Source organism: Camarhynchus parvulus, chromosome 3 (genome assembly GCF_901933205.1).
Source record: "Camarhynchus parvulus chromosome 3, STF_HiC, whole genome shotgun sequence".
In the NCBI taxonomy this organism is placed as follows: Eukaryota; Metazoa; Chordata; class Aves; order Passeriformes; family Thraupidae; genus Camarhynchus; species Camarhynchus parvulus.
Genome location: NC_044573.1, coordinates 92,754,638 through 92,779,331, shown reverse-complemented (window position 1 = coordinate 92,779,331; position 24,694 = coordinate 92,754,638). Strand labels below are relative to the sequence as shown.

The 24,694-nt window shown below is 34.6% G+C and overlaps 1 protein-coding gene across 1 annotated transcript in view; it reads left to right on the top strand.

The window, feature by feature from the left end:
* MYO6 (myosin VI) overlaps nucleotides 1-24,018 on the top strand; it is a 102,409-nt gene extending 78,391 nt beyond the window's left edge. Inside the window, exons 24-32 of the mRNA XM_030944459.1 lie at nucleotides 653-743; nucleotides 1,972-2,122; nucleotides 3,498-3,706; nucleotides 4,087-4,165; nucleotides 5,895-6,055; nucleotides 13,182-13,285; nucleotides 14,530-14,661; nucleotides 18,987-19,205; nucleotides 20,618-24,018. Coding sequence (XP_030800319.1) covers nucleotides 653-743; nucleotides 1,972-2,122; nucleotides 3,498-3,706; nucleotides 4,087-4,165; nucleotides 5,895-6,055; nucleotides 13,182-13,285; nucleotides 14,530-14,661; nucleotides 18,987-19,205; nucleotides 20,618-20,817 — 1,346 coding nt within the window. The 3' untranslated portion in view covers nucleotides 20,818-24,018. The remainder of the gene's footprint in view (nucleotides 1-652; nucleotides 744-1,971; nucleotides 2,123-3,497; nucleotides 3,707-4,086; nucleotides 4,166-5,894; nucleotides 6,056-13,181; nucleotides 13,286-14,529; nucleotides 14,662-18,986; nucleotides 19,206-20,617) is intronic.
* Nucleotides 24,019-24,694: the final 676 nt, after the last annotated feature.

Below are 24,694 nucleotides of genomic sequence, written 5' to 3'. Positions count from 1 at the left end.
ACTGAACTCTAAGTAACTGATTTCAAGGTTGGTGGGATTTTTCTTGAAGTTACTTTGCTGAGTAGGAATAAGGTGGTGTGGAATAGAGATTGGCACTTGTGGTGTGCTTCAGAAAAGGTAGCTGGGAGATGGGGAAGGGTCTGATGCGGAATGTCAGCAATCTCTGATAACACGGAAGGTGAAAACTGCATTAGAATGGAGAAGAAAATCATAAAGACCTTATGCCAGTGCACACATGGCTGTGCATTTGGGCCAGCACAGTCTGTGACTGATTGATTATTATTTGTTACTGTTTATAGTGAAGCAAATAAGATTTCTGAATTCTTATGAGATTTCAAACATCAGAGATTGTAACACTAAAATCTTGGGATTGCTCTAACTTTTAACAAAAGTTACTGGTATCTGTGGGTCTGGAGGGGTGTATGAGTGTGCACACATTTCATTGTTCCTGTTGGGTTTGGGTGGGAGCCTCTGTGCCTGGCCCAAGGTTGTGAATTTTGCTATTCTGTTTCTTAAATGTTGTGGTTCCAATATAGAAAAAGCTCTCAAGCACACATAGTCTGCATACAGTTTTGTGACATCAAGTGTGTAAGGAAGATAGAAGTTGTGTTAAACTGTACAAAACATTAAGATTCAATCTGTGTGTTTACAGTGAAAAATAAGATAAAATATCGAGCCAGTGCCTGCATTAAAATACAAAAGACTATTCGTATGTGGCTTTGCAAGAGAAAGCACAAACCACGGTAAGACGATATTCCTTGGTTGAAGAAAGTGTTTTAAATAATATTTCCTTGGAACTGTAAGAGGAGGTTTACTTTATTTAACTAAATATATCTGAAATCATAAAGTGATGCTAAGTACAGTTAAAGGAGACTGAGAGGTTCTGTGTTCCTTCAGTCTTTCCCAAGGATGAATAGATGAAATCTGAACCTTTCCTAAGATGTTTCTTTATCTCTTTGTTCATAAAATCCTTCAGTGACAACCTTTTTTTTTTAAATTTTTTATTAAGTCTGTCTGATTTAATTTAAGCTCGTTAATCGTTGTCCTTTACCAGTTCACACCTTCCTTCCTATATAGGCTCCCTTTCATTTTTGTCTTAGAAATAATAACTGTCTTATCTCGTCATGAAATTAATTCCATTATCTGATTGCAGGGAATACTGATGGAAAAACTACTTCAATAATTAAGCTCTGCTGACACCTTAATGTTCTTTGACAGAGACGCAACTCTGTTCTAGTTGCGGGCTTCTCATAAATTCTTTTACATCCTTTGAGAATTATGTTTCATTTTGAATCTTGGCATTTCTGACATTTTTTTTTTGAGCTAATTGGTGCTCATCTTTAATGATTTGATTTAGTTTCTACTTTTGTGTGTTGATTTGCAAATCCCAGTGCAGTGATATCTGTTTAGGAAGATTGTCTGCAGAGTTGTAACTTCTGTGTGGGGCCTTCAATAGTGGTTCTTAAAAAAACTCTTGAGTTTTCCTGAACTCTTCCCCAGCCTTGTTTTCTCAGTCCTTTGGGGTGTAATGACAGTGTTCATTCTGGGGTGTAATACTGTGTAGTTGAGTTTTATCTGATTAATTCCATTATTGCTCTTTGAATAAGTAGCACTACTCAGCCTTTATCCCTTCCAGTTAAAATCCTCTAGTGGATACTAATAATCATTAGTACCCATTTATTATTGTGAGAAAAAAGCCAACCCAAATTAATTTTCAAATATTAAATAAATATGCATTTTTCCACTTTGAGACACTGTTTGCTAAGTAATTTTAGTTAGTGCTTGGAAAAGGCTCCATTGCTTAGTTACTTGATGTGATAATGTTCGAATTTCAAGAAGAGGGAGAGTTTTGTCAGAAGGTATAACTTCTCTCCCTGTCTACCTTTTTTACATGAGTGACTTGTGGAGTTTTAAAAATATCACCTTCTAAAGTAATTTCAAATAAGCAAATAAGCTGTCTTACCTTCACAGCATTGATGGCCTGATAAAAGTACGTACACTGAAGAAGAGACTTGATAAATTTAATGAAGTAGTAAGTGCTCTGAAGGAGGGAAAAGCAGAGACAAGCAAGCAGGTCAAGGACTTGGAGGCTTCTATTGATGCATCAATGACCAAAATTAAGGTATGTGATAATAATGAGAGAAATAGTATCTTGCTACTGGAATCTTTTAAAAGCTTCATCTAAAGGAGAAGGCCAATGCATTTTTCTTAATAGAAAATATACTTTAATATAGTGGTCTTAATTTTCAGTCATTAGGTAATTCCTGTTTAAAACTATCTGTAAATATGACTGAAGTGAATCCTGAAAATAGGTGCATATGGCTTTGGTATCTGTGTGTCAAAATTGGCACTGAAGGTTTTAAAGAAAAAATGCATGTTGATATTATGAGACAAGCGTTGTCAATAAGTTGTTTGTTGCTTTCATTATTGGAATACCAATTACAATTTTTACCATTATTGGAATACCAATTACCATTACCAATAATTTAACTTAATAGGGGCTGAAACAAGGCATTTATTACAGAATAAAGACTTTTATTACGGAATAAAGAAATTTCCGGTTATGTGATTTTTCAGACTTGGTAGTAAAGAGAATTCAGCTTGCTGATTATGCTTCAGGTCTGTAGTCCTCTCTTTCTTACCACAGAAGCACAAAGACAAAATGAAAGCACACTGGCATTTATTAATATTAGAAAAATTTTGGTTTCTTGAATTCATGTTTCATGCAATATTATAGCTTTCTTAGTGTACCATATTAAGACTTCTCTATTTAAAATCACTGTTGAAAAGATGGTAGACTTCTCTATCATGTCAATGATAGAGAAGTCAACTTAGGCTTCTCTATCATGATACACTATCAGAAAAGGTTAGCAAACCCCCATAATGCAGTTTTATTAGTAAGATGTGAATTGTAAAATGAAATTAAATTGTACCTGTCAATAAGGTTTGAAAGTGTGTCTAGCAAAGGCTATTTTTGAAGCATTTTCAACCTGTAATTTGTTACTAATAACTTTTTAGAAAAAGTTAGTCACAACACAGTGCAGTATTTTTTCTGAGTGCTAGCAGAAATATTAAGAAAAACTATTTTATGCTAAGACATAAAAGCAGAGCTGTAAATAACCTCTAAAGAAGATAAGAGCACAATGCAAAATACACAGGGAAGGCCTTAATTTCCATTCTAGCATGTTAAGAATTAATTTCTGTTTCTTAAAATGGTAAGATTTAAAATATGAAGGTATGTTTTGAGAGGAAGTTAAGTTAATTTCAGTGATGAAATGAAGATGATTTTGTATGGTTTTATAGGAGAGGGGAGAGGAATGGGTCCTCAGGATTTTAGAAAGAAAGGGAAGGATGGACTCAAGCTTCCCAAGCCTGAGGTGTATAAATGTTTTAAGTATAGTGCTCAGTGATCTCATTTCACTTAATATTTTTTTAATATATGCTTTCAAAAGTGAAGCACAAATAAAAAAAGAATTACCCTCTTATTATTTTTGCAGACCACTATAATGACTAGAGAACAGATACAGAAAGAATATGATGCTTTAGTTAAAAGCTCAGAGCAGCTTTTGAGTGCACTGCAAAAGAAGAAGCAGCAAGAGGATGAAGCAGAGAGGCTACGACGCATCCAGGAGGAAATGGAAAAAGAAAGAAAGAGACGTGAAGAGGAAGACCAAAAACGAAGGAAGGAAGAAGAGGAAAGACGCCTGTGAGTCTTGAATTTGAATAAGTTGCTGGTTATAGATTGAGAAGAAAACAGGGAAGGCTTTTAAATGAAATTGTTTTTGATACACTTTCACTTAGAGAGTAATTTGGATTGTATTTCTGTGCAGTGTTGAAACATTTCCTTTCCCGGTGATTTATAAGGCAAGGGACAGAAGAGCATATGGAAGAAATTATATGATGCAGCTGGAAATACAGATGAACTTGAAAAATTTCATAATTTACATGTAGTATCCTGTCATCAGAACTGTACTGATTTCTGGACTACCAATCAGTTTTATGAAAGAGACTTTGTATTTCTTACTATTTCTTGTTCACTTGTGTCATAATAACACGCATTCATTTTCTTCTCCTCTTATGTAATAGGAAATCTGAGATTGAGGCAAAGAGAAAACAGGAAGAGGAAGAGAGAAAAAAGAGAGAAGAAGAAGAAAAACGTATTCAGGTTAATGCGTTAGCTGTGTGTGGCTTTGGGGGATTTCTTGTTACTGTGATGGTTTTGGGGTTGTGTGTTTGTTTTCTTGTATTTATTTACTTATTTATAAATCTTTTTTGTAGCTTATGTACTCCACCAAGTCTAATGGCTTCTTTCTATAAATGCATTTCTCAGAGTCATTCACCAATGTTGCTTTATTAGTAAATATAAGGCAAATGTCATGTTTAGGATATGCCAAGACAGATCACCTATTTCTAGTTCCTATGCAACTTCAAGTATTCTGAATGGAGGCGCATCTGTTTTTAAAGGGTTTTAAAAGTTATTTTAAAAATATGCAACGTTGGAGAATCCTAGTTTAGCCTTTGAAGGTTTTGTGGGTGGTCCATGTCAGGAAAGTTTGGCATTCTTATACTAAAGTCACATCTCGACTTTGATTGTGTTATTTATTTGTTTAACTGCAAACACTTTGAGAGTACTGGTAATAATGAGAGGATGCAGGACTGTCCTTGGTAGCTCCTTTGGCTATATTCATGTACACTAAATACATGCAGCTCAAACCCTACTCCTCCACCTTTCCCCTTGATTTATGACAATTCTTACTGATTTCATAATGAGCTCTCCTTCGGAGGTGTGTTTGGATCCTATATCCCTCTTTTCCTTTTTTGTTGGAGATTGCTTGGGTGACCTGGGATAGAAGTCTTACGAAAAAAGAACATCTATAGTGATTGTCTTTATCAATGTTTCTTGGTTTCCGAGCTGTGGATATCTGCAATGCAGAATGTAATTTACACTTTTACTTTAAAATGCTGTGTTTGGATCCAAGTGGATACATAATCCTGTAAGGTGTTTCATTCTCCCACATACAGTTCCTTTCTCATTATCTTTCCTCCTGGTGGATGGTTTTATCAGCTAATCTAAAATGAGATTCATAAGGTAAAGTCACTGGTGTAACAGTACAGTTTTTAGTGTTTTAGTGGTGCAACTTCACAATGATGGGTGGGAAGCAGCTTTGTTTCCTTTGTTAATTTTTGGGCACTGCTAAAACTTGGTGTATGTGCCTTTTGAAGGTATGAATTGGATGGTCCCGTTTTATTTACTGTGTGTGCAAGGCTTTTTGTGAAATAATGATGGTAAACTGCTGCTGTTGTTTGGCTCTGCAGAGGCAGTATATTTGAATTGCTCCTGCACTGCACTAAGTTGGAATTTTTACCATTTGCTTAAATTCAAAGTTAGATCAGTTCCACAGAGAATTCCAGTGTCTGTCTTAATCCCTTTTCAAAATGAAATACAGACCTATATCCAAAGTAGTGCCTATTACAAAGTCCTGTGATGCCAAGAGCAGAATATCAAGGAAGTATTGTGCTAGTGCTATGGAGGAGCAGCCACAGTCTCTGTTTCATTTGAGTTTTAAGGATTCTGAAAACTTCTGAACATTAATTTTTATAATAATGAACAAAATAATTCATATATTAAAAATAATAATTACTTGGCACTTTATTAAAAAAGTTAATATAAGTGGCGGACAATATTTGATAAACTATATGAAAACCAAGATTCAGTTTGTAGCTGTTTCATTTTGCTTGGGTCAAACTAAATACTAATGCTGTTAATTTTTCATTTCTGTAAACTGTACATGTTTTCAAAAGCTAATATACAACATAGCATTTTTTTCAAATACTGCTTCTGTAGCATTTTGGTTTTTATTGGGTAAGGCTAAAGGTGTCTTATTCTCAAACAGGCTGAAATTGAGGCTCAGCTAGCTAGAGAACGAGAGGAGGAAACGCAGCACCAGGCAGTGCTTGAACAGGAGCGTCGTGACCATGAGCTTGCAATGAGGATTGCCCAGAGCGAGGCAGAACTCATCAGTGATGAAGCTCAGCTCGATTTAGGTTTGCGCAGGTATGGAGTTAAGGAGTTAACGTTTTCCTCTCTGTAGTTTTTTTCTCCCTATCCTGATCCCTTTGAGAAGGCTATGCTCTTGTTTGGTTAATGGAACTTTGAGTTCATTAAATGGAGCTTTTAAGTCAGTGTATTAGAATGTTTTTCAAATTAAATTTTGAAATTTGTTAGATTGCTTTTGATTAGACTTTCTTCATTTTGCATCTTGCTACATCAGTAATTTTGTAGGTGCTTGTGGATATGACTGCAGGTCTTTCTTTTTTTGAGTTCTAACAATGATGGCAAACTTAGAATTCTGATTTTTATGACTCATTTAAAGTAGGGAATAGAATTTCTTCAGTGGTAAGTAATAATAAAATACATCTTTGCTAGGACTTGATGGTTCCATTTTTACAGTGAATTTGTGTGGGATTTTTTTTTAAACAAGTAGCTCTCTTTGACTGCAGAAATAAAAGTAATTTCTGGGCCCTGACTGGTAAGTTTTTTCAAGTGGAATGAAAATACCTGATATAGATGAGTTCAAATGTTAAGTGTTAGTCTTGTTTTGTGTCAATTTTTGATGTGCGATAAGAAGAGCTTAACTTTTGATACACAGAACCACACTGCCTGTCTGCAGAGCAAGAACTCTTCATGTGTAAAAGGTGATGTCTTAGAAGCAACTTAGAAGTTCTAGTAAAAATGGTACTTACTGGTCAAGTTGCATAAAGTGACCTGTGAACATGGTCGCATAATTGGTGACTTCGTTAATATGACTCTATTCAGCTTGCTGTTGTTGTTGAAATGAGTGCAAGAAAATCCCTTGTGTTGCCATGAAATTTCAAGCTCCTAGATGTGTTTCTTTTGCTACCCAAATTTCATCTAGATGTATACTTTTTTTTAATAACTGTATGCCTGCTTGAGATAAGTGGGTAATTTTTTTGTCATGGTCAATACTGACTTTGAGACAGTTCCACTGAAACAGTTGTGTTTTTTCCCTTAGTTCTGCAGTCGCTGTCATATTGTCTCTAATTGAGACTGACATGCTCCATTCACAGAATCAGAATGGTTTGGGTTGGAAGGGGACCTTGAAGATCATCTCTTTCCAGCCCCCTGTCATGGTCAGGGACACCTTCCATTAGACTAGGTAGCTCGGAGGCCCATCCAAGCTGGCCTTGAACGCCTTCAGGGATGGGGCAGCCACAGCTTCCCTGGGAAGGCTGTTCCAGTGCCTCACCACTTTCCCTGTCTGGATTTTGGTGCAATACTTTGAAGGTAAACACAAAGTCGCTCTAGTGTTGCAACCTGGCAGAGTGCTCTTAAATATGAAAGAGGGGAAGCAATAGACAAGAGCTCAGAAAATTCAGTAACTTTTCTGTCAGTGAAGTTCTAATCTCCACTGTGTTTCCTACTGCTCGTAGGTGATTTTGGCATTGGTCTTTCTTGTATAATCCCAGAATGGATGAACTAATTGTCATCATAACTCTTTGACTGCCACTTTCTCTGCTGTGTAGCTAGCACAGTTCTGCTGTGCAGCTGGTAGGTGACTGAAGACCCTTCTGAGTGTTTGGAAAATGCTGAATGGTCTGAACACGTTAGCATAAAGATGGAAATAATTTCTTGCGCAAGATAATACCTAAATCTAGAAAAGAAGTGATAGATTTTTCTGCTTATATGAGATCTTTTTTATCTCATTGGCAAATTTTTTTTCCTTGTTTCTGAAGTCTACTTCAAATAGTTAATCGCACATTCAAAACGTGAATAGAATGCTTTTAATTTAATATTTGATTTTATTTTGGCTTGTTTCAAATCAAACTAAAACCTTACCCAGGCCCCAATATCTTCTACTGAAATCAGATGATTTTCACATAATTTCAAGAGTTGCCTTAAAGGTAGCAACTAAAGAAATTCAGTGAAATAAAAACTATTGGTTAGAACAAGTGATGTAATTCAATAATTAAATCATAAATTCTCAGGACTTCTTTTATATTATACCAATCAAAATTTTGCTAGAGTCTAAAGAAGTTATAGTCTACGGTCTTCTACATTTGAGACTGACATATTAGCTTGTGATGCACTAAAATCACTCACTTTTCTATAAGTATATATACTTTCCCTGCTAAATTTTGCTGTAATAAGATAAAGCATGTGTGACTTCATACTGAATTCATGCAGTATAACTGCTTTTACAGTGTTTTCACAGTTTTGTAAAAAATGGTTTCATTCTTACATATTGGCATGAATAAAAGGGTATTTTCCATTGTATGGTTGTAACTGTTGAGCAAAAAGAGGAAGAAAAGGGTGATTTTATGTGCTCAGTTTTAAGAAATATGCGACACTTTTGTGTTGTCATATTTGAACTTGAGTGCCTGTAGTTTATTTCTTTTTTTCACAATACCTTGCTGTATTCACTTTCATAGCTTTCATAGATATTTCAAGAAGCATAAGTATTAACAGTTTCCTTGAAAAATATATTTGTTGGCTTCTGTCAAAGAAGAAAAGTTGTTTGTTCTGGCAGCAGATCCAGGATTTTCATTTGTGCTTGTTCTGTGCTGGATCTGCTGGACCTCTTCTAGCTTTATCCAATTTTACTACTCATCCACAGTTTGAAAGGATGTGTAATACGTGATTTACTGCACCCAGGGGTAAATTAAAGGTAATGATTAGCAGTTAAGTAAAAAAATAATTTAAATAGTAGGTATCTGCTTTCAATTGGGCAGTTTTTTTTCATTTATGTGGCTTTTTGAAACATACAGTATGGCATATAACATCAAAAGAAAACGAGTCTTAGAGACTGTTGTGAGTGTATCTGTCCTGGGTTTTGCATTGGAACAATCAAAATAAGTCCTAGTGTAGCATAGATAGTGCTACCTGTGCTCACCTGTGTGTTTCCAGTACAGCAGTTAGACTTGGGGTCTGTTCACAGCTTGCATGAAGAAGCACCCATCCTGTTCCCAGAGCAGCTACAGGAGGATTGCTGTTATTTCTTGTGATATGCTTATCCAAGCATGAAATAGATCAGTAGTGTGTCTCAAAGTCTCTGATTTTGAAAGATTGGACAGGGGAGAAAGGCCGGGGGAAGCTTTCACTTGTACATTTTTTTTCCCAGATTATAATTTAAGTCATAATTGAATGAGAAAGTTTGTGGGGAAAAAAGAGTTTTATATAATCAGCTAAAAATAATAATAAAAATTCATAAGATAATAAAGAAGATGTGAGAGAGCAGGAAATGCTATGACCCACCTTTTCTTGCTTCAAAAATAAAGAATTTAATAATTAGAAAGAAAAATTTAATAATCTTGCTTCAGAATATTAAAATATTAACTAGGTAGTAGTTTGTCTAACATTAAATGTCTTCTATTTGCAGAGCCAATGGAACAAAGCCACAAATGACTGCGTATGGCATTTTTTTCCATTTGAATGCTCTAATAGATAAAAGCCACATTAATCAATCAAAAGAAATTGATATTGTCCTCTTATTTACTAACACCCCATATTAATCTTTGTTAGTATGCATCTGTAATGTCTAAATCAATTTTTAATGCCTTATATTCACTACTTTGCTTACATCTAATAAACCCTTAAATAATCAAATATACCAAATAACATCTATTCAAAAATTATTATATAATTGCTTTAAAGTTTTTCACATACCATCCATTTTTCACTGCCCTGCGTGATTTATTGTTCTTTACAGAATCAGGACTCTGTGTGTGTGTATGTGTATATATATATATATATATATATATCTACATGTAATCTATATCTCTATATATATATTATATATATATATGTTTGTGTGTGTGTCTGAATGGAAATAATTTAAAATAAGTAGCTGTTTCCTGTGCACTTAATTTAATTTCAGTTTGATTGTCAAGACACTTTCACGGTTATAAAGGCTGGTTTTATATCCATGTATTTGGTTTATGCTCATTTACCAATTTTCTTGTAGGGAACAAATGGCCACAGAAATGTCAGAAATACTGTCTAGGTAGGTGAGAAGGTATAACACCAGTGAATAAATCATTTTCTAAAAACAAATCACACATTAAATGGGTTGAATTATTGTGGAATTAAAAGTAATGGAATCTGGGTTTTTTTTCAAATGATAAGCAGATAAGTAATTTTTTTCTTTCAGATAAATTGCGTTTACAATTTTTTTCAGCAATTACTTCTTTGCTATTTAATTTATTATATTGAAAAAGAATAAGAACCGTTCATGTACCCTGTAATTTTCTGTAATTTCATTAATGCTTCTCCAGCTTTCTTCTCCTCTCACCTTTGTGATAAACAGAGCACAAGGCTCCACATCTCTTAAAGGCACATTTCTACAGATTCAGCACAAAGCTAATGAAGCAATTTAACAGTAATATAATTGTTGGTGCATTTAATAACAAAATATTCTCATTAGAATTCTCTTAAAATAAAAGCAGTTTTGAAAATTTCCGTGGTAAGACCATATTAAACATCCTCTTACGATATCCAAACAAAATCCATTTCTGGGATTTCTTGAATGGTAATGTGAGATTTTATGCATGATGCAGAAGAAAAGATAAATACAGGTTTTGGTCTGAATATACTAGTTGGTAAAATACTAATACTCTGTTCAAAGAAATTTTTGTGATTGTCTTCCATATCAGCAAGTAATTAGAAAGTGTTTTCTGCAACTTGATGGTAGAAATAACCTTTGACATTGATTTTATGAACCTTACAGAAGAAGAAAAAATGTTTAGAGGTTTTGAAAGTGAATCTGTTGTTTAACAAGTTACTAAGCTATGTATATATAGTCTGAAGATGCTCAGTCTCACATGTTTAATGGATTTTCTAGTGGTATCATGGATGATTGGAATGCAGCTGGTAACTAAATTTTTCTCCTGCAGTGTTATTTTAAGAATAGGAATAAACCGCATCATGTGTAATTAAGGTAGCATGTGAATTTAAATGGCCATATTGTATTGCATATATTGACATAGTTCCAATGACAGTGGCCAATTTTTAATGTACAAAAAGATGAAAAAAATTTGGGGCCAGATCAGGCTCTGTGTTCTGGTTGAATTCAAAATGCAATACTTCTCAGTATCTGCTTGTTTAAATAAATTTGTCTCACTTTTCATACACTGGAAACTTTTGACATGAGACTGATCTTTTGTATTTTTAGTCTGAAAACACTGTTTATGATACATAACTCTCATATGGAGCAGTGAAGATGGAATGTCAAATGTGATGCTCCTCTTACTGCCAGACTTATGCTTGAAGTCCTGTAGAAAACAAGCAAGTGATCTTCAGAGTGCAGAGTAATATCCTAATAGAAAGACTAAGCCTTTCAATTGGATTAGCATTCTTAAAGATTACTAGTTTAACCAGAGAGGGTACAGCCTAGTTCTGTTGTGCTAAATTAGACAGCAAACTCTTGGAGTGGTGGGTAATGTTGCTAAATAAGGAAAATCCTTAGGATTTGTCAAATTAGGCTAGAAAAGGTTAGACACCAGGCAGTGGAAATTATTTATCAGGAATCCTTAATGTCCTACAAGTATGCCAATAATAACAAAATATTAAAGTATATATTTTGAAGAAGTTTGTCCAGTTATTTGTTCTACAGTCATGAGTAGTTCTAAGTCAACTTTTTAAGTTCAACTTTCAAACTCCAACTGGAAGCTGTGTGTGGACTCGGATTAGTAGTATGAGTAGGCATTAAGCTGCTACTCCAACAGCAAGATTCTGTAGTTTTAATTATACTGAAGAGATGGTTCCGTTGTTATTAAGAGGAATGTTAGGTTTACTCAATGAAATTTAAATTGCATTTGTTATCTCTGCTTTCAAAACTGCTGTATCTGCATAAAGAAAAAATTCAGGTTATAATAGTTTTTTATAACCTTCTAATTAAAAAAGGAAAATAAACATAAAACTTCACGGTACCACATGAGACCTTTATGGAAAAATAAATGTTAAAATAATATTCACTAGATTATACCTATTAATACTGTGCCTGTCCCACAAAGATATTACTGCACAAACAGACCTTCCAATGAAAAAAGCCTTTTTTTTCTTATTGCATCAAGAACTTTGCTACCTTGTTAAGGATCTAGTTTCTTTTCAAGAAATTCCCTCAGATCCTGAAAGAATTCAATTTTTGTTCTTAGTCATGAGCAGAGACTGGTTAAATCTTGTGTCTGCTCTTGAATTCCTTAGTGTTTAAAAGGTGTGCTGATCATCACTGAACATTGCAGTATTTTCTACTTATTTTATAAGCTAATAATCCACAGGAGGTTTGCTGTTCCTGAGGGAGGGTTCTTCCACTTACCCATACCGCATTTCTTGGAGAAAAAAAGAAATTCAGGCTTATGTTTATATCTAATGTTTGTTTAGTACATGAAAACCTTGTACATTTTCCTGAAGATGATTGAGATTTTAGTAATAATTTCTCACAGCATTTGCTGTTGCCTTACATGTGTATTACCTACATGGTGAAGACCTTTTGCCTTTGGAAAATACTGGGTTTTGATGAGTCTTTTTTTACTGGTCAGCCTTTAGTCCAAGTGGTCTTTTTTACCCTGATATATCTTGATGATCAATATCATCACCCCCAACCCCAGAATAAATATTGCTGTTATTAGATAGCCAATATTGAATTAATTTGGTTTCTTTTCTCAAGTTAGGCTTTTGTCAAAGACAGAATATTTTCTCGAGGTTAGGAGCAATGATTTTGTCCTAGCAATGATTTTAAATAGCAGAGGAAATGCCTTTTCTTCCTTCTCGTTGTTCTACTTCAGGAATATTTTTCCTTGTCTGTTTTTTGAATGGAACTAAAAATGTCTATTGTCAGTCTTTGCTTTCTGCATCTTGGTTCTCGCTAAGTAAAATGTACATCAGTGGGATGAGATACTCAGAATATGTGTCTTTCCATACATGAAAAGTATCAATGACAATTCCTTTTAACCTTTAGGAGGCAAATCAGATTATGATATGATTTTGAGCATAAAATATATTTTCATTTTCTCTTGATAATTTGAACATCTTGAAAATACTATGGTATTTTGTCTGTGTAGTAATAAATATGGCACATTATTGATCATGGGATCTCTTCCTCTTCTTAAAACAATTCCTGTTTAATACTTGAAAAAATACATATATATTTTAAAAATAATTGCAGGGGTCCTGCAGTGCAAGCCACAAAAGCTGCTGCTGGTACTAAGAAGCATGATCTCAGTAAGTGGAAATATGCAGAGCTTCGTGATACAATCAACACCTCCTGTGGTAAGTGTTTGTTTTTTTCTGAGAAAGAGTTCAAGTTGTAGTTGTACGAAAAGTGTTACTTTCTTCCTATAACAAAGATTAAAAGTTTACATGAGTCTGAGTGAATGACATATTAATTTAAAAAATTCTCTTACCCCCAGAAGAACAATACACAAAGCTATTTCCATATTAAGGAAACAGAATTTCCTTTGTTATGTCTTTTAGGGATTATATATTTATGATAATGAACATCTTGGGCATAAAATACATGTTATAACTTCTTAATTAAGTTCACTCTGTTTGATGTACTTCCACAGAGGGAATAGTAGTTATTATGCTTTACCTAGAATTTACATGTTCTAAGAATTTTCTTGCTATCACTTCTTGCTGTCACCAGATCACGAAGAAAGCAAAAATACGTTCTGTCTTAGATATTCCTATTATTCTTTCATTTTCAAAATGTGTAACTTCTTTTTGGAAGCTTATAGTGGGACATTAATCACCTTGGCCTCAATGCTGTAAAATAGAAACAGATAAGAAATATTCCTCTTTTAGATATTACTGTTTCTTCCTGCTTCTTATTGAAAGCAGTTGGTTAATTTGTGATTTAAGATCACTCAGAATTTCTTCCTGGATTGGAAACTAACTCATTCTATTTCAGTGTTTTTACATATGCAAGACTGGAGCAATGTTTTCAGCTATGTAGATGGTGCAGTAATAAGTGGAGTTCTTTCCTTGTGAAGCCAGCTTAGATACTGTGAGATAACTAATGAAAAAGCCTTGTCATCATTCAATTCTTAGCATAATGAAATTCAGAAGAATTAAAATATGTACATGAAAAAAGAATACAAATCTTAGCAGTCAAATTTCTGTTTTTCTTTTTTTTTTCAGTTGCAGAAATAATGTTCAGCAGTGCAATTTAACCTTTTTTTAAAAATTTCTTTCTGTGCTGCTTGTATTGTGATACTGTCAACAGAAATGTTTGTAGCACTTTACTGCTCCAAATGTCCCAGTACAGCAGCTACTTTGGGAACTGCCTTTACTCTAAAGCAGAAAAGGATTCATCAAACTCTGAGGGACTTTTTGGGCCATAAAATACAGGCCCTGTGCTGCAGCGAGTGAGGGGTTTTTATATTACATTTTATCATATTAGTGTCACAACTTGATCTCCAATCATACACCTTATCAATATAAAAAAGCATTTAATAAATGATTTTTCTGACTTTTCTCACTCATGCCTTCCCCTTCTCCTTTTTTTGGGATAGATATTGAACTCTTGGCAGCTTGCAGAGAAGAGTTCCACCGAAGGCTAAAGGTGTATCATGCTTGGAAATCCAAGAATAAGAAACGCAATGCAGAAACAGAGCAGCGTGCTCCCAAATCCGTCACAGACTATGGTGAGGAGAGATAGTTTTGTGTTTATAGTAATTTTGGTGATAATATTCTAAAGAGAACATTTCTGGAATGGATTCTGGGTTTGCTAGGTTGAAGAAACTTGGAGTTTTTTAGGAGTGTCTTATGTTGATTTAAGGTAAATATTTTGGAAAGATTGGAACTGGCAAATTCTTCACAGAAATTAAAACACTTTCAGTAGACCCAGCTACTTATGCTGAACAGCTCTCTCTTAAAACCTTTTCTCACATCTAGCTGACATCTGTTAAAAAGAGTTCTTGATCTGCTGATGCAGGTGCTGGCATTTTTGTTAAATGTTCATTGCTGTGCTACTTTAGTATTTCATAATATATAGCCATGTAGACATAGATGTAGATAATTTTAAAAGGTGCTACTAATTCTGTCATTTACATCACTGCTTACATACATCATGTTACATCCTCCTTTAAAAAATCTGAGTGTTGATACTGTAATTCTGGCTCATGGGGTGACAGATTTTGCTTAGACCCTGCTTTCTATTTAGACCCCTCATTCTACTGATTTCACAGGCAGGTGTTTATTGACAAAGCAACACACTAATCAGAGTAAGTTTCTCTTGCATTCATCAAGAAAGTGTGGGAGTTTAAGACTGCCAGACCTGGAAATTCCATACCTGGTTTCTGGAGTGATATTTACAGAGTGGACTGTTACTCTTTTCCCAACATCCTACCTCAAAAGTCTGGTGATCATCTGTATAAAAGGAATCTAAGAAATTTATGTAATCGCAGTAAATGCATGGAATAATATAGTCAGATCATTCCTTTTGTCTTTTGGTTCCATTATATTTGATATTTGTGTTCCTGCCACACAGTTCATGGAGAGACAAAGCGAAGACGGGGAGAAAGTGCTCTCCCCAAAGTCGTAGGAGCCTGAGATTAAGGCATTGTCCTGGGACATGGAGAATAAACATCCCAGGGAATCCAGGTGCCCTAGGTAATCTCAGTTCCGTGTGCAAAGGCACCTCCTTCCCTTGATTCATCTACTTGAGTTATGCATTGCTTGAGCATTACCTGAGTTTTGAGGTTTTCAGGTAATTTTAGTATGGATATATGGCAGGCAAAATCTGGACCCCCTGGAGGAGATATTATCAAAGAATGGGTCCTTGTGGCTGAAATGTGGTTTTAGGTGCCTAAGAAAGCTTGTGACTAAATGGCAGGAAAAGGCATTTGAAGCACTTCTGCCAAGTGGTAAATTGCTTTGAACATTCTCTCTGGAGCTAAATGGGTAAAATATTCATACACAGTGTTGCTGATGGGAAGTATCAAAGAGCAGATGATGGTTGGATTTTTGCACACAAAACTGAGAATATTCATATTCTTATCACTTTTATTGAGTTATTTGCTGCATTCTTTTCAGTGTTTTTCATTGTATTTTTTTAGCTTCATTGAAATATGGCATAATATTTTCAGAAGAAATTGATAGTGACCTTTAGAGACTCTTAATGTTAATGCCAGTATAATTGTTTGCATTGCAAATAATTATACCACAGGGGCATTTCACATACATATGTATTGTAGTCATCTGAGAAGGTAGTAAGAAGAAATTTTGATTTCTTAGATGTTTAAGCTAAGTCTTTCTGGTGTCAGTGGATGTGGGCTTCAACTGATGTAGTTTTTTCTTTACATCTCTTCATTGATTTAATGTAGTTTTACAGTATCCTTTAATGTAATTTTATAAGTATACTTTATTTAAATTCATACATTCAGTATAGAAGGTAAGCACTGGTTTTTGTATTATTACTGGTATTGACTGAGCTCTGGAAATTTTTTTCCTAGCAGAAATGTCAAAAAACTAAAATACTACATTAATTAACCAGCAAATTTGTCAGAGCAATTTGGGCTTAGCATATATACCACTGAAGCTTTGTAACAGGAATTGCAAATTATTAAGGTGATTAATTTTGAGGTTAAATCTCGATGAAAATAGAAGTAGAAAATGAGTAGAAACACTTAGAATCTGCATTTATGTTGTAACTAGAATTCCCATTTGTCTGTTATCAGCATTGGTGAAAAATGTTGATGTTGTAATGAAACCATAACTTACAAGGGATCAGCACTTTCATGTTTTGTTCAACATGTAATATTTGTTCACAGATTTTGCACCATTTTTGAGCAACTCAAGTAAGTGAGGAGACAGTTGTTTAAGCTAACTTTGAAGAATAGGAACACTTGAGAGCTCTATACTAACATTGAGCAATCCAGTGTTTTGCTACACATGTACACATAGAAGTTAATTGTAAAAAAAATATATAATTTGACAATGTTATTCATCTGATGGAATTATACATTACTCTAGTAATTTAAAAATGTACTTGTCTTCATGAAATCTTACCCATTTGAGGAGTCATGGGAAGGGAGAATGAAATAACCTTCTTACATAAATTATTGGAAGGTATAATCTCCTGTTTTTTTCCACAGCCCCCAACACCCAAAAAAACATTCTTGTTCTAGCATTTTTTTATTGTCTGCACATGGCTTTTTGTTGTAGCAAAACTCTGGAATCAACATAATGTAACAACTATTTTCCTAGCACACAAACTAACATTCAGGTGATGGTTTCTTCTGAATAGAGAGCCACAGTTCTATAGCACCAATAGAGGCTCCATTGGCTGCTTAGCATTCCTGTTCTCTAGATTTGCCCTTTTCTCTAGATTTAGATATGCCTAGGGGTAGAAATGAGCCTTAGCAATTACCATTGCAGTGCAAAAAGTATTCAACAATACTTAAGTACTGATCTGCTGGGATAAATGTTCAGACAATGCATAAAATTAAATTAGTTTTTTATATACTCTATCTTCCTGTAAGGTGTGTGTTTTATCAGAGTTGATGTATAAAAGTAACATTCACTTGTTAAAATCTGTGTGCTTTTTCTTCTGTGTTTGTTGTTAATTAAAAAAGGAGATTTGATGTGTATGACATATAGGGGTTTGTTAAGGTTCTGCTCTTCAGGTTTAGAAAAATTATTTTTGCTTGAATCTAGGCAGAAGAAAATTCAAGGTGTAGTTGCTACTCTATATTAGTCCTGTTCATGACTGTAAAAATAAGTTATTAAAAGTAATTGTCATTTTTCATATTAATAAATGTTAGCTCAGAAATTCTCTTTGTTGCTCAATAGACAAGGAAAAAAATTGAATTCACTTTTAATTATTCCTTTTATGCTGAAATGTATAAAAGTTAATCCTGATTTCCTTCTGTAGAGATGGTGAAGGTTCTGTGTTGTATTGCATTTAGCAACCAATGGATTATTGCAGTTCTTAAGCAGGGTATCTGTAACAGTGGTGTAAACCACTAAAACAAGATCACTAGCAAACTTTTGCAGGGGTAGTTATTAAAGGAAAGGATGTTGCTTTTAAGAGCATTTACTATTTAAAACTAATTATGATAGTGTATATGTAAGATTAAGAAGGTTGATCATTTGATGAATTAACATAGAGAGTATCTGCTTTTATTTGAAAACGAGTTTCTCTCTAGAGTCTGAAATATGGGGAACTCAAAAAGTCCAAAAATGCATGTGGAAAATATTTACCAAAATTATATATGAAACTTCAAAAAATTTCATGTAACTTTCTCCTTTAGAAGTTTAGTCAGCTGATCTTAATGGTCTGAAATAAAAAATTCCTTGAAAAAAGAAAGCAGCCAGAAATTACTTCTAATGCCAGATTTTGACTTCTAGAAATCTAGGCAGAAAATTGTTTGGTGGCAGCTTTGTAATAAGCATTATTTATTGTCAACATTTCTATTAACAAATTAGTAATTTCTAACAGTATTATACATCCTTTTGTGTTGACTGTCAAACATCAAGTGATGCTTTTGTATGTTTGCAACTGAAAATGCTTCTGTGCACTGTGATCTTTATTTACAAAGAAATGGACTGAACTAAAGCAATTACTGATAAATGTTTCTGGTTGGTAAGTAATTTTACATGGGAAGTTTTATCTTAAATATTGATTAAAAGCAGAATATGTTATTTTATTTACTTAGTTTTGTTTAAACTTGCCATTGGGCAACATGTACAGCAGTTAACATGAGCCATTTCTGACCAATGTTTTAGCTGTTGCAATTAACAGAATACACATTATATGAGATGGGAATACTTTGTAGGTTTGCTGAGACTTCAGATAACCTTGAGAGAGAATCTCTTGGGTTTTGGGGGGGGTTATTTGTTTTCTTGTTTGTTTTGTTGTTTTGTTTGTTTGTTTTTTAATGTGCTGATAAATAAAGGAAGTAATATAGCTTTCTTGTTTTCTAATTGCTTTGTTCACCTATTTCTGGGGGGATGTTTTGTATGATAGCACAACAGAACCCCACAGCCCAGCTACCAGGCAGACAACAAGAGATTGAAATAAACAGACAACAGCGCTACTTCCGCATTCCCTTCATCCGCCCCGCGGACCAGTACAAAGACCCCCAGAACAAGAAGAAGGGCTGGTGGTATGCACACTTCGATGGGCCCTGGATTGCTCGGCAAATGGAGCTTCACCCTGACAAGGCACCCATTCTGCTTGTAGCAGGTTGGTATTGAAACTTCAAGAAGGTTCAAAGTTGATGACAAACTTTTGGAAAAGAAGATGAAGTTCCAAGTTCCCCAAGTTGTATCCTTTTTTTTTTTTCTTCTTTTTTTCATCAGCAGTTCTTATCTGGGCAGAATTTGAGGATTTTGGGCTGCTGTTGATGGTGGCCAAATGTTTCAGAATATCATTAGGACATGTAACTGGTCCTATGTTTTACTTCTACATGCACTTCAGTTTGGGAGGCTGAGTGGGAAATCAAATGGAAACGGTTTTATTATTACAAGTCCTCAGATTATTCATTGAACTGGAGACTGTGAAGATAAAACATCACAATTTATCTGGGAAAGGTCTTTTCATTATTATACTGTTTTTTGTAATTCTTTGTAATTCCTTGTAATTCTGTAAAGAATTAGTAGGAGTTTGCATCAAAATGATTTATGCGTATGTTACATTGTCTGTCCATAGCATGGGGCTAATAGCAAGCTGATGCTTTTACCCTATTTATGCTACTTAGTATGCGAAAATAGCTTTTTAATCTTAAAAATTGAAAATAAATTTTTCAATGGACAGGTAGAGATTTATCTGGTAGTGAAATGTATCCTCCTTTTCTGGAGGGTAAGGAACAGGGGAGAAAACACTGGGGAAATGCTTCTTACGCTTCTGATTTTTGAGATTTTGTATTTAACTTAGACACTGAAGAAAGGCCATAGCCAATTTGTTTCAGTACAGGATTATGCTTTACTAGCAACAAAAGTTTGTTTTCTGCAAATTATTTTAAGTAGAATTCCTTATACCAACTGTTGCTATTCAGTGCCAAAGCCCATAGCTAAAAGTAGTACTGCTGTCATGAGTACCTGTTAAAAATAAGATTATGATTTAGTTTGTGAGCTACGCATATAGTTTCAGTGGATTGCCTATGTTGGTCCCATTTGGTAAACACTGTTTGTTTTGTGTGGTAGGCTGACAGATTAGCTACTTGATCCAAAGTCTGGAATTCTTAGTTGCTTTGCTACATTAACCATAAGTAAAGCAGTTCACTGTGAAGTGGCCTGAAACTGAAGGTATGTGTAATCCAAATGTGGTTGTCATCCTGTAATGGGTTTCAGAAGAATATATCAAGATTATGATCTTTCAGCTTCTTCCCTTTATTCCTTTTTGCTTGCTGTTTAAGCACAGCTTTGTCAATTGCACCATCTGATACTAGTTTATTCTCATACTGTTTTAGTGTTCTCTGTGTAACAAAAAAACAGGAAACTGAAAAATGTCTGTATCTGAGGACTTCCTCATAAGCTCTGAAGTCTACCAGTCAACCAGATCTACAGAGAGGAAATGTAATTAACAAGGATCTAATTTTTATTGATGGGATCTTTCAATGATGTAAAATATGTTTTTTTTTCCCTTTACCATTTCAGGTAAGGATGATATGGATATGTGTGAGCTTAACCTTGAAGAGACTGGCTTAACCCGAAAGCGAGGTGCTGAAATTTTACCGAGACAGTTTGAAGAGATTTGGGAACGCTGTGGAGGCATCCAGTATCTCCAAAACGCAATTGCAAGCAGACAAGCTCGCCCTACCTACGCTACAGCGATGCTGCAGAACCTGTTGAAATAACCGGGCAGTTGGCACAGGAGCGTTCGAGATGAGAACCTTGCCCACGATACAAAGGGAAGAGTTCCTCTGTGCTACAGAGGGCCTAAACATTCTGTAATCAGAGTAGAGATGTTTAATATAAAGTGAACAGATTTTATTAATCATGTGGTTTGTTAATTTGTACTTCATGATGTTTAATTTGTGTAGTGAACTTTAGTAGGTATGAGGACCCTGAAGACACTTCAGGCAGTGTAGTTTGCTGCATTTTGTTTTTATGTTGCATTTTCTTTAACAGTTTCTGTTATAACACTTAACACTTTTAAGCAATCTGTCTGTACTTGGGTACATATTGCAAAGAACTGCACTGCAACCAGCTTTTTATAAGATTCCTTCTTTAAAACACTGAGTAGCTGGTTTCAAGTGGTGGCCTAGTAAAGAGAATATGCTATTTCTAATAACTGGAATTGTGAGGCCTTAGCTTTGACTTCTGTTATGGAGAAGTTGGAGTATACTTTTATATAATCTGAGACATTTTATGTCCTGATTTGCAAACTGGTTAGTGTCTGTATGTAATGATTTTTGTTTTTCCAGAACCTGATGGGAAATCCTCCTCAACTTGAGACCTATAAACCCCTGTTTAATTCATTCTCTGTCTTGGTTTAAGAGAAATGGTTTTCTGTACATTCCAAGAAAAGCATTCATATACGTCAAAATAGTATAATATTGGAGGTCCTCAAAGAATGTACTGCTCTTTAGGGCTTATACCACTTCTCTTGTAGATTTATTTTTCTCTCTTTTAAGTACAAATCTGCTTTAGACTTTATTTTTCTGACCACATTTCTATTAGCAATTCTTGGACAGTTTGTTTAGCCAGGTAGTGTAATTTCAACATATTACACAAAATTGTCCAAGCTTTGTATCTGAAGGTATATAAGATTAAGGATAGCACTAAGGGAAATATGCTCAGCTTTTTGCTGGCAGTATAACTTAACTGAGTATTGAGGGCTGAGCCTCAGAAATCCTCTTTATTTTACCAAGATAACAAGATATACAAGGTCTGTAACTTTTGTTAGCCTATGTAAAAAATTGGTCCAACAACATCATGCGTCTTAATATTATGTGCCGATGAAATAGATATAATTTTTAGTGTACTGAAATATCATAGTGACTTGGATGCTGAGCTGTATATTAATCTCCTCTATCGAGTTTTGTAGCTTGTAACAGTTCCCTTATTAAGCCATTTGTTTGGGGAGTTTTTGTGGGTGGGAATCATTAATTTCATACACTTTTAAGAAGCATCTCTTTCACTTATGTGAACATTGCTTTACCTTGCTAGCCATTATTTCAACAAATTAAACATGACCATTTATTATCTCTCTAATAGAAATCCAAAATATAAGTAGCTTGATGTCCAGTTACATAGCTTGATTTAAAAATGAATTTTTTCCCTTTTTAATTGACAGTTTGCTTACAGTATGAAATAATTTCCACACTCCTTACTAAGCATGAAACCTCCTGGAAACTTTCATTTTAAAAATGCGTAAATATACTGAATTTTCAAGAGGGGTGATTCTGTAGCACAGAGAAAGCTCCTTGCTGACCTTAGACTGTGGTTGCGTGCCACAGTCTGCTTGTTATATAAATGCACTCCTTATGGGAATAATGTGGAGATGTTCAAGTGGTATTTAACTGTCTAAATACCCACTGCATCAGGGAATCTCAGCTTCTGCTGCAGACCCACTCTACTTCCTGGTCATGTGATTGCAAATGAGAAAATTGTTTTCATTTTACCCAAATTCTTCACTGAAACAGTCATTTTTGGCTGGAAGATGGAAGGAGAAAGGCATCAGACTCTGCTGGCTGGGAAGTTGTGTGTAAGCCTTTACAGTGTTGCGTGAGTTTAAAGGTGCAGCTTATGAAATTTAGATTACTGGTTTAATGTGTTACTGCATTGGAACCAAAATGTGACAGCTTCCAGTCCCCAAACACTTAGCACTGCAAGAAGCTGTGCTCGCTCATACGATCCAAGGAAGAAAAATCACTGACCTGACCTGTGTTTGTTTCTGTCTGGGTTTAGCTGCTTGACTTAACACATTCCATCTCAGTGTATGTATCTTTAAAAATCCATGGATCTTATGAGATGGAATATTGTAAGCAAAGAACCTCAAATGCTTACGTGTGTGTAGGTATATACACATGTATGTGCTTAAATATTTTAGTATGTATGTGTGTAAACATACCTGCAGGGAATTTTAACTAAAATTAACTGCATGCTTCCACTCTCTTCCTTTAGTTATGTCAGGATTTCCTTGACTGGCATTGGAAAGAAAATTTATTTATCAGAATGGAGCGCATGGAAATTTTTCTTTACTAAATTACTAACAAATATGAGCTAGCATGAAAACAAAATGGACTTTGAAATAGTGGAATAGGGTCTGGTGGCTGGACATCTTAAATTAGATGTTCCCACCTCCCAGTATTGCTCCAGAAATATGCCTGAGGGAAGCAGAACATGCATTCCAGAAATCAGGGTATTCTAGTTTGCACAGTAGCAGGCTGCTTTTTTTCCCCCCTCTTTTTTTCACTCCACACCAAAAGCAGCTTCTGCTCCTAGTTTTACTTATCTTTTTGTGAAACATAATTAATTTTCAATTATTTTCAGATTATTTTATTTTTTTTACATGTCTGGCAATATTTAACTGCCTACCAATTGTTTCCATGGTCCCCTGTACTGTGTCAGATAATTACAGTTGGTTGATTTGGAGAGGAAATATAAAAGGATGGAAGAGGGTTGATATTTAGGACTGTAGTATGACTTGATGCCTACTGATCTATAATTATAGAGAAAATTATAGAGGTTTTTAAAGCACATTGACTTGGTTCTCTGCGTGTTTAATTTAAAAAAATTAATTCTACCTGTCTGTCAGTGAAGCTGTCCATTGTAGTTGAGATCTGCCTAAAATGTTCCACAAAACAAAGAATAGGAAGAGAATCACCACACTAAGCTACATTCCCCACTAGGTGACCCAGGAATATGCATTTTCTTGAGAATGCTACTCTGAAGATCCTACGGTCATTCAATACTTGTCTTTTATCCACTGATAAGATTGTGTTTTTCTTTACTTAGTTGAATCCTCTGGGTTTTTCTTCAAATATCTTTATTTTAAGTATTTAAATGACCTCTTAATACTGTACTGAAAATAAAAAATAAAAAATAAACACATTCCATGTTGAAATCTTACTTGTATCATCTTACTGTTTTGTCTTTGAAGAGTTGAAGGATAAGGGTTAATTATGTTAAGAGAAAGGTAAAAATATTCCTTTGCTGGTTATTTCTGCTGTTTTTCCATGAGATATTTTTGGCGCTTAAGCCTACTTTTTAAAACTTTATTCTAGTAAAGATTTTGTCTTTACTTTTGTAGGTAAGTGTTCCTCCAAAATAACATTCTGATATTAGAAAATTCTGATTTTGTTTTCTTAAATCTCAAGCTTCATTTCTCAGTATTTATTGAAACAAGTATCTTTTTGCTTTCAATACTTTTATAAACATTTATTGCTATAATTTCCAATGTGTCTATCATTTGCTATGCTATGTACTCTGCATCCTTTTAATTTTAGATTGTGTCAGTCAGTGACTGGTGACATCAACTCTGCTGCTTGGAATGTGTGCGCTGTGAGGGAAGCTTTATGTTTGGGATGGAGATGTGGTATTGCTTTTGTGGGGGTTTTGTTTGTTTGTGTTCCCCTTAGAGTCTTAAGGAACTTTCTCATCTTAAGGGCCAAATCACAGTGATAGTTTTTTAATTTAAAAAGATTCAAATAATTCATTCATTATCTAGGAAATGTAATTTTGTTTCAGTTTCATTATGGCTGATATCATCAACTGTAACTTTATATC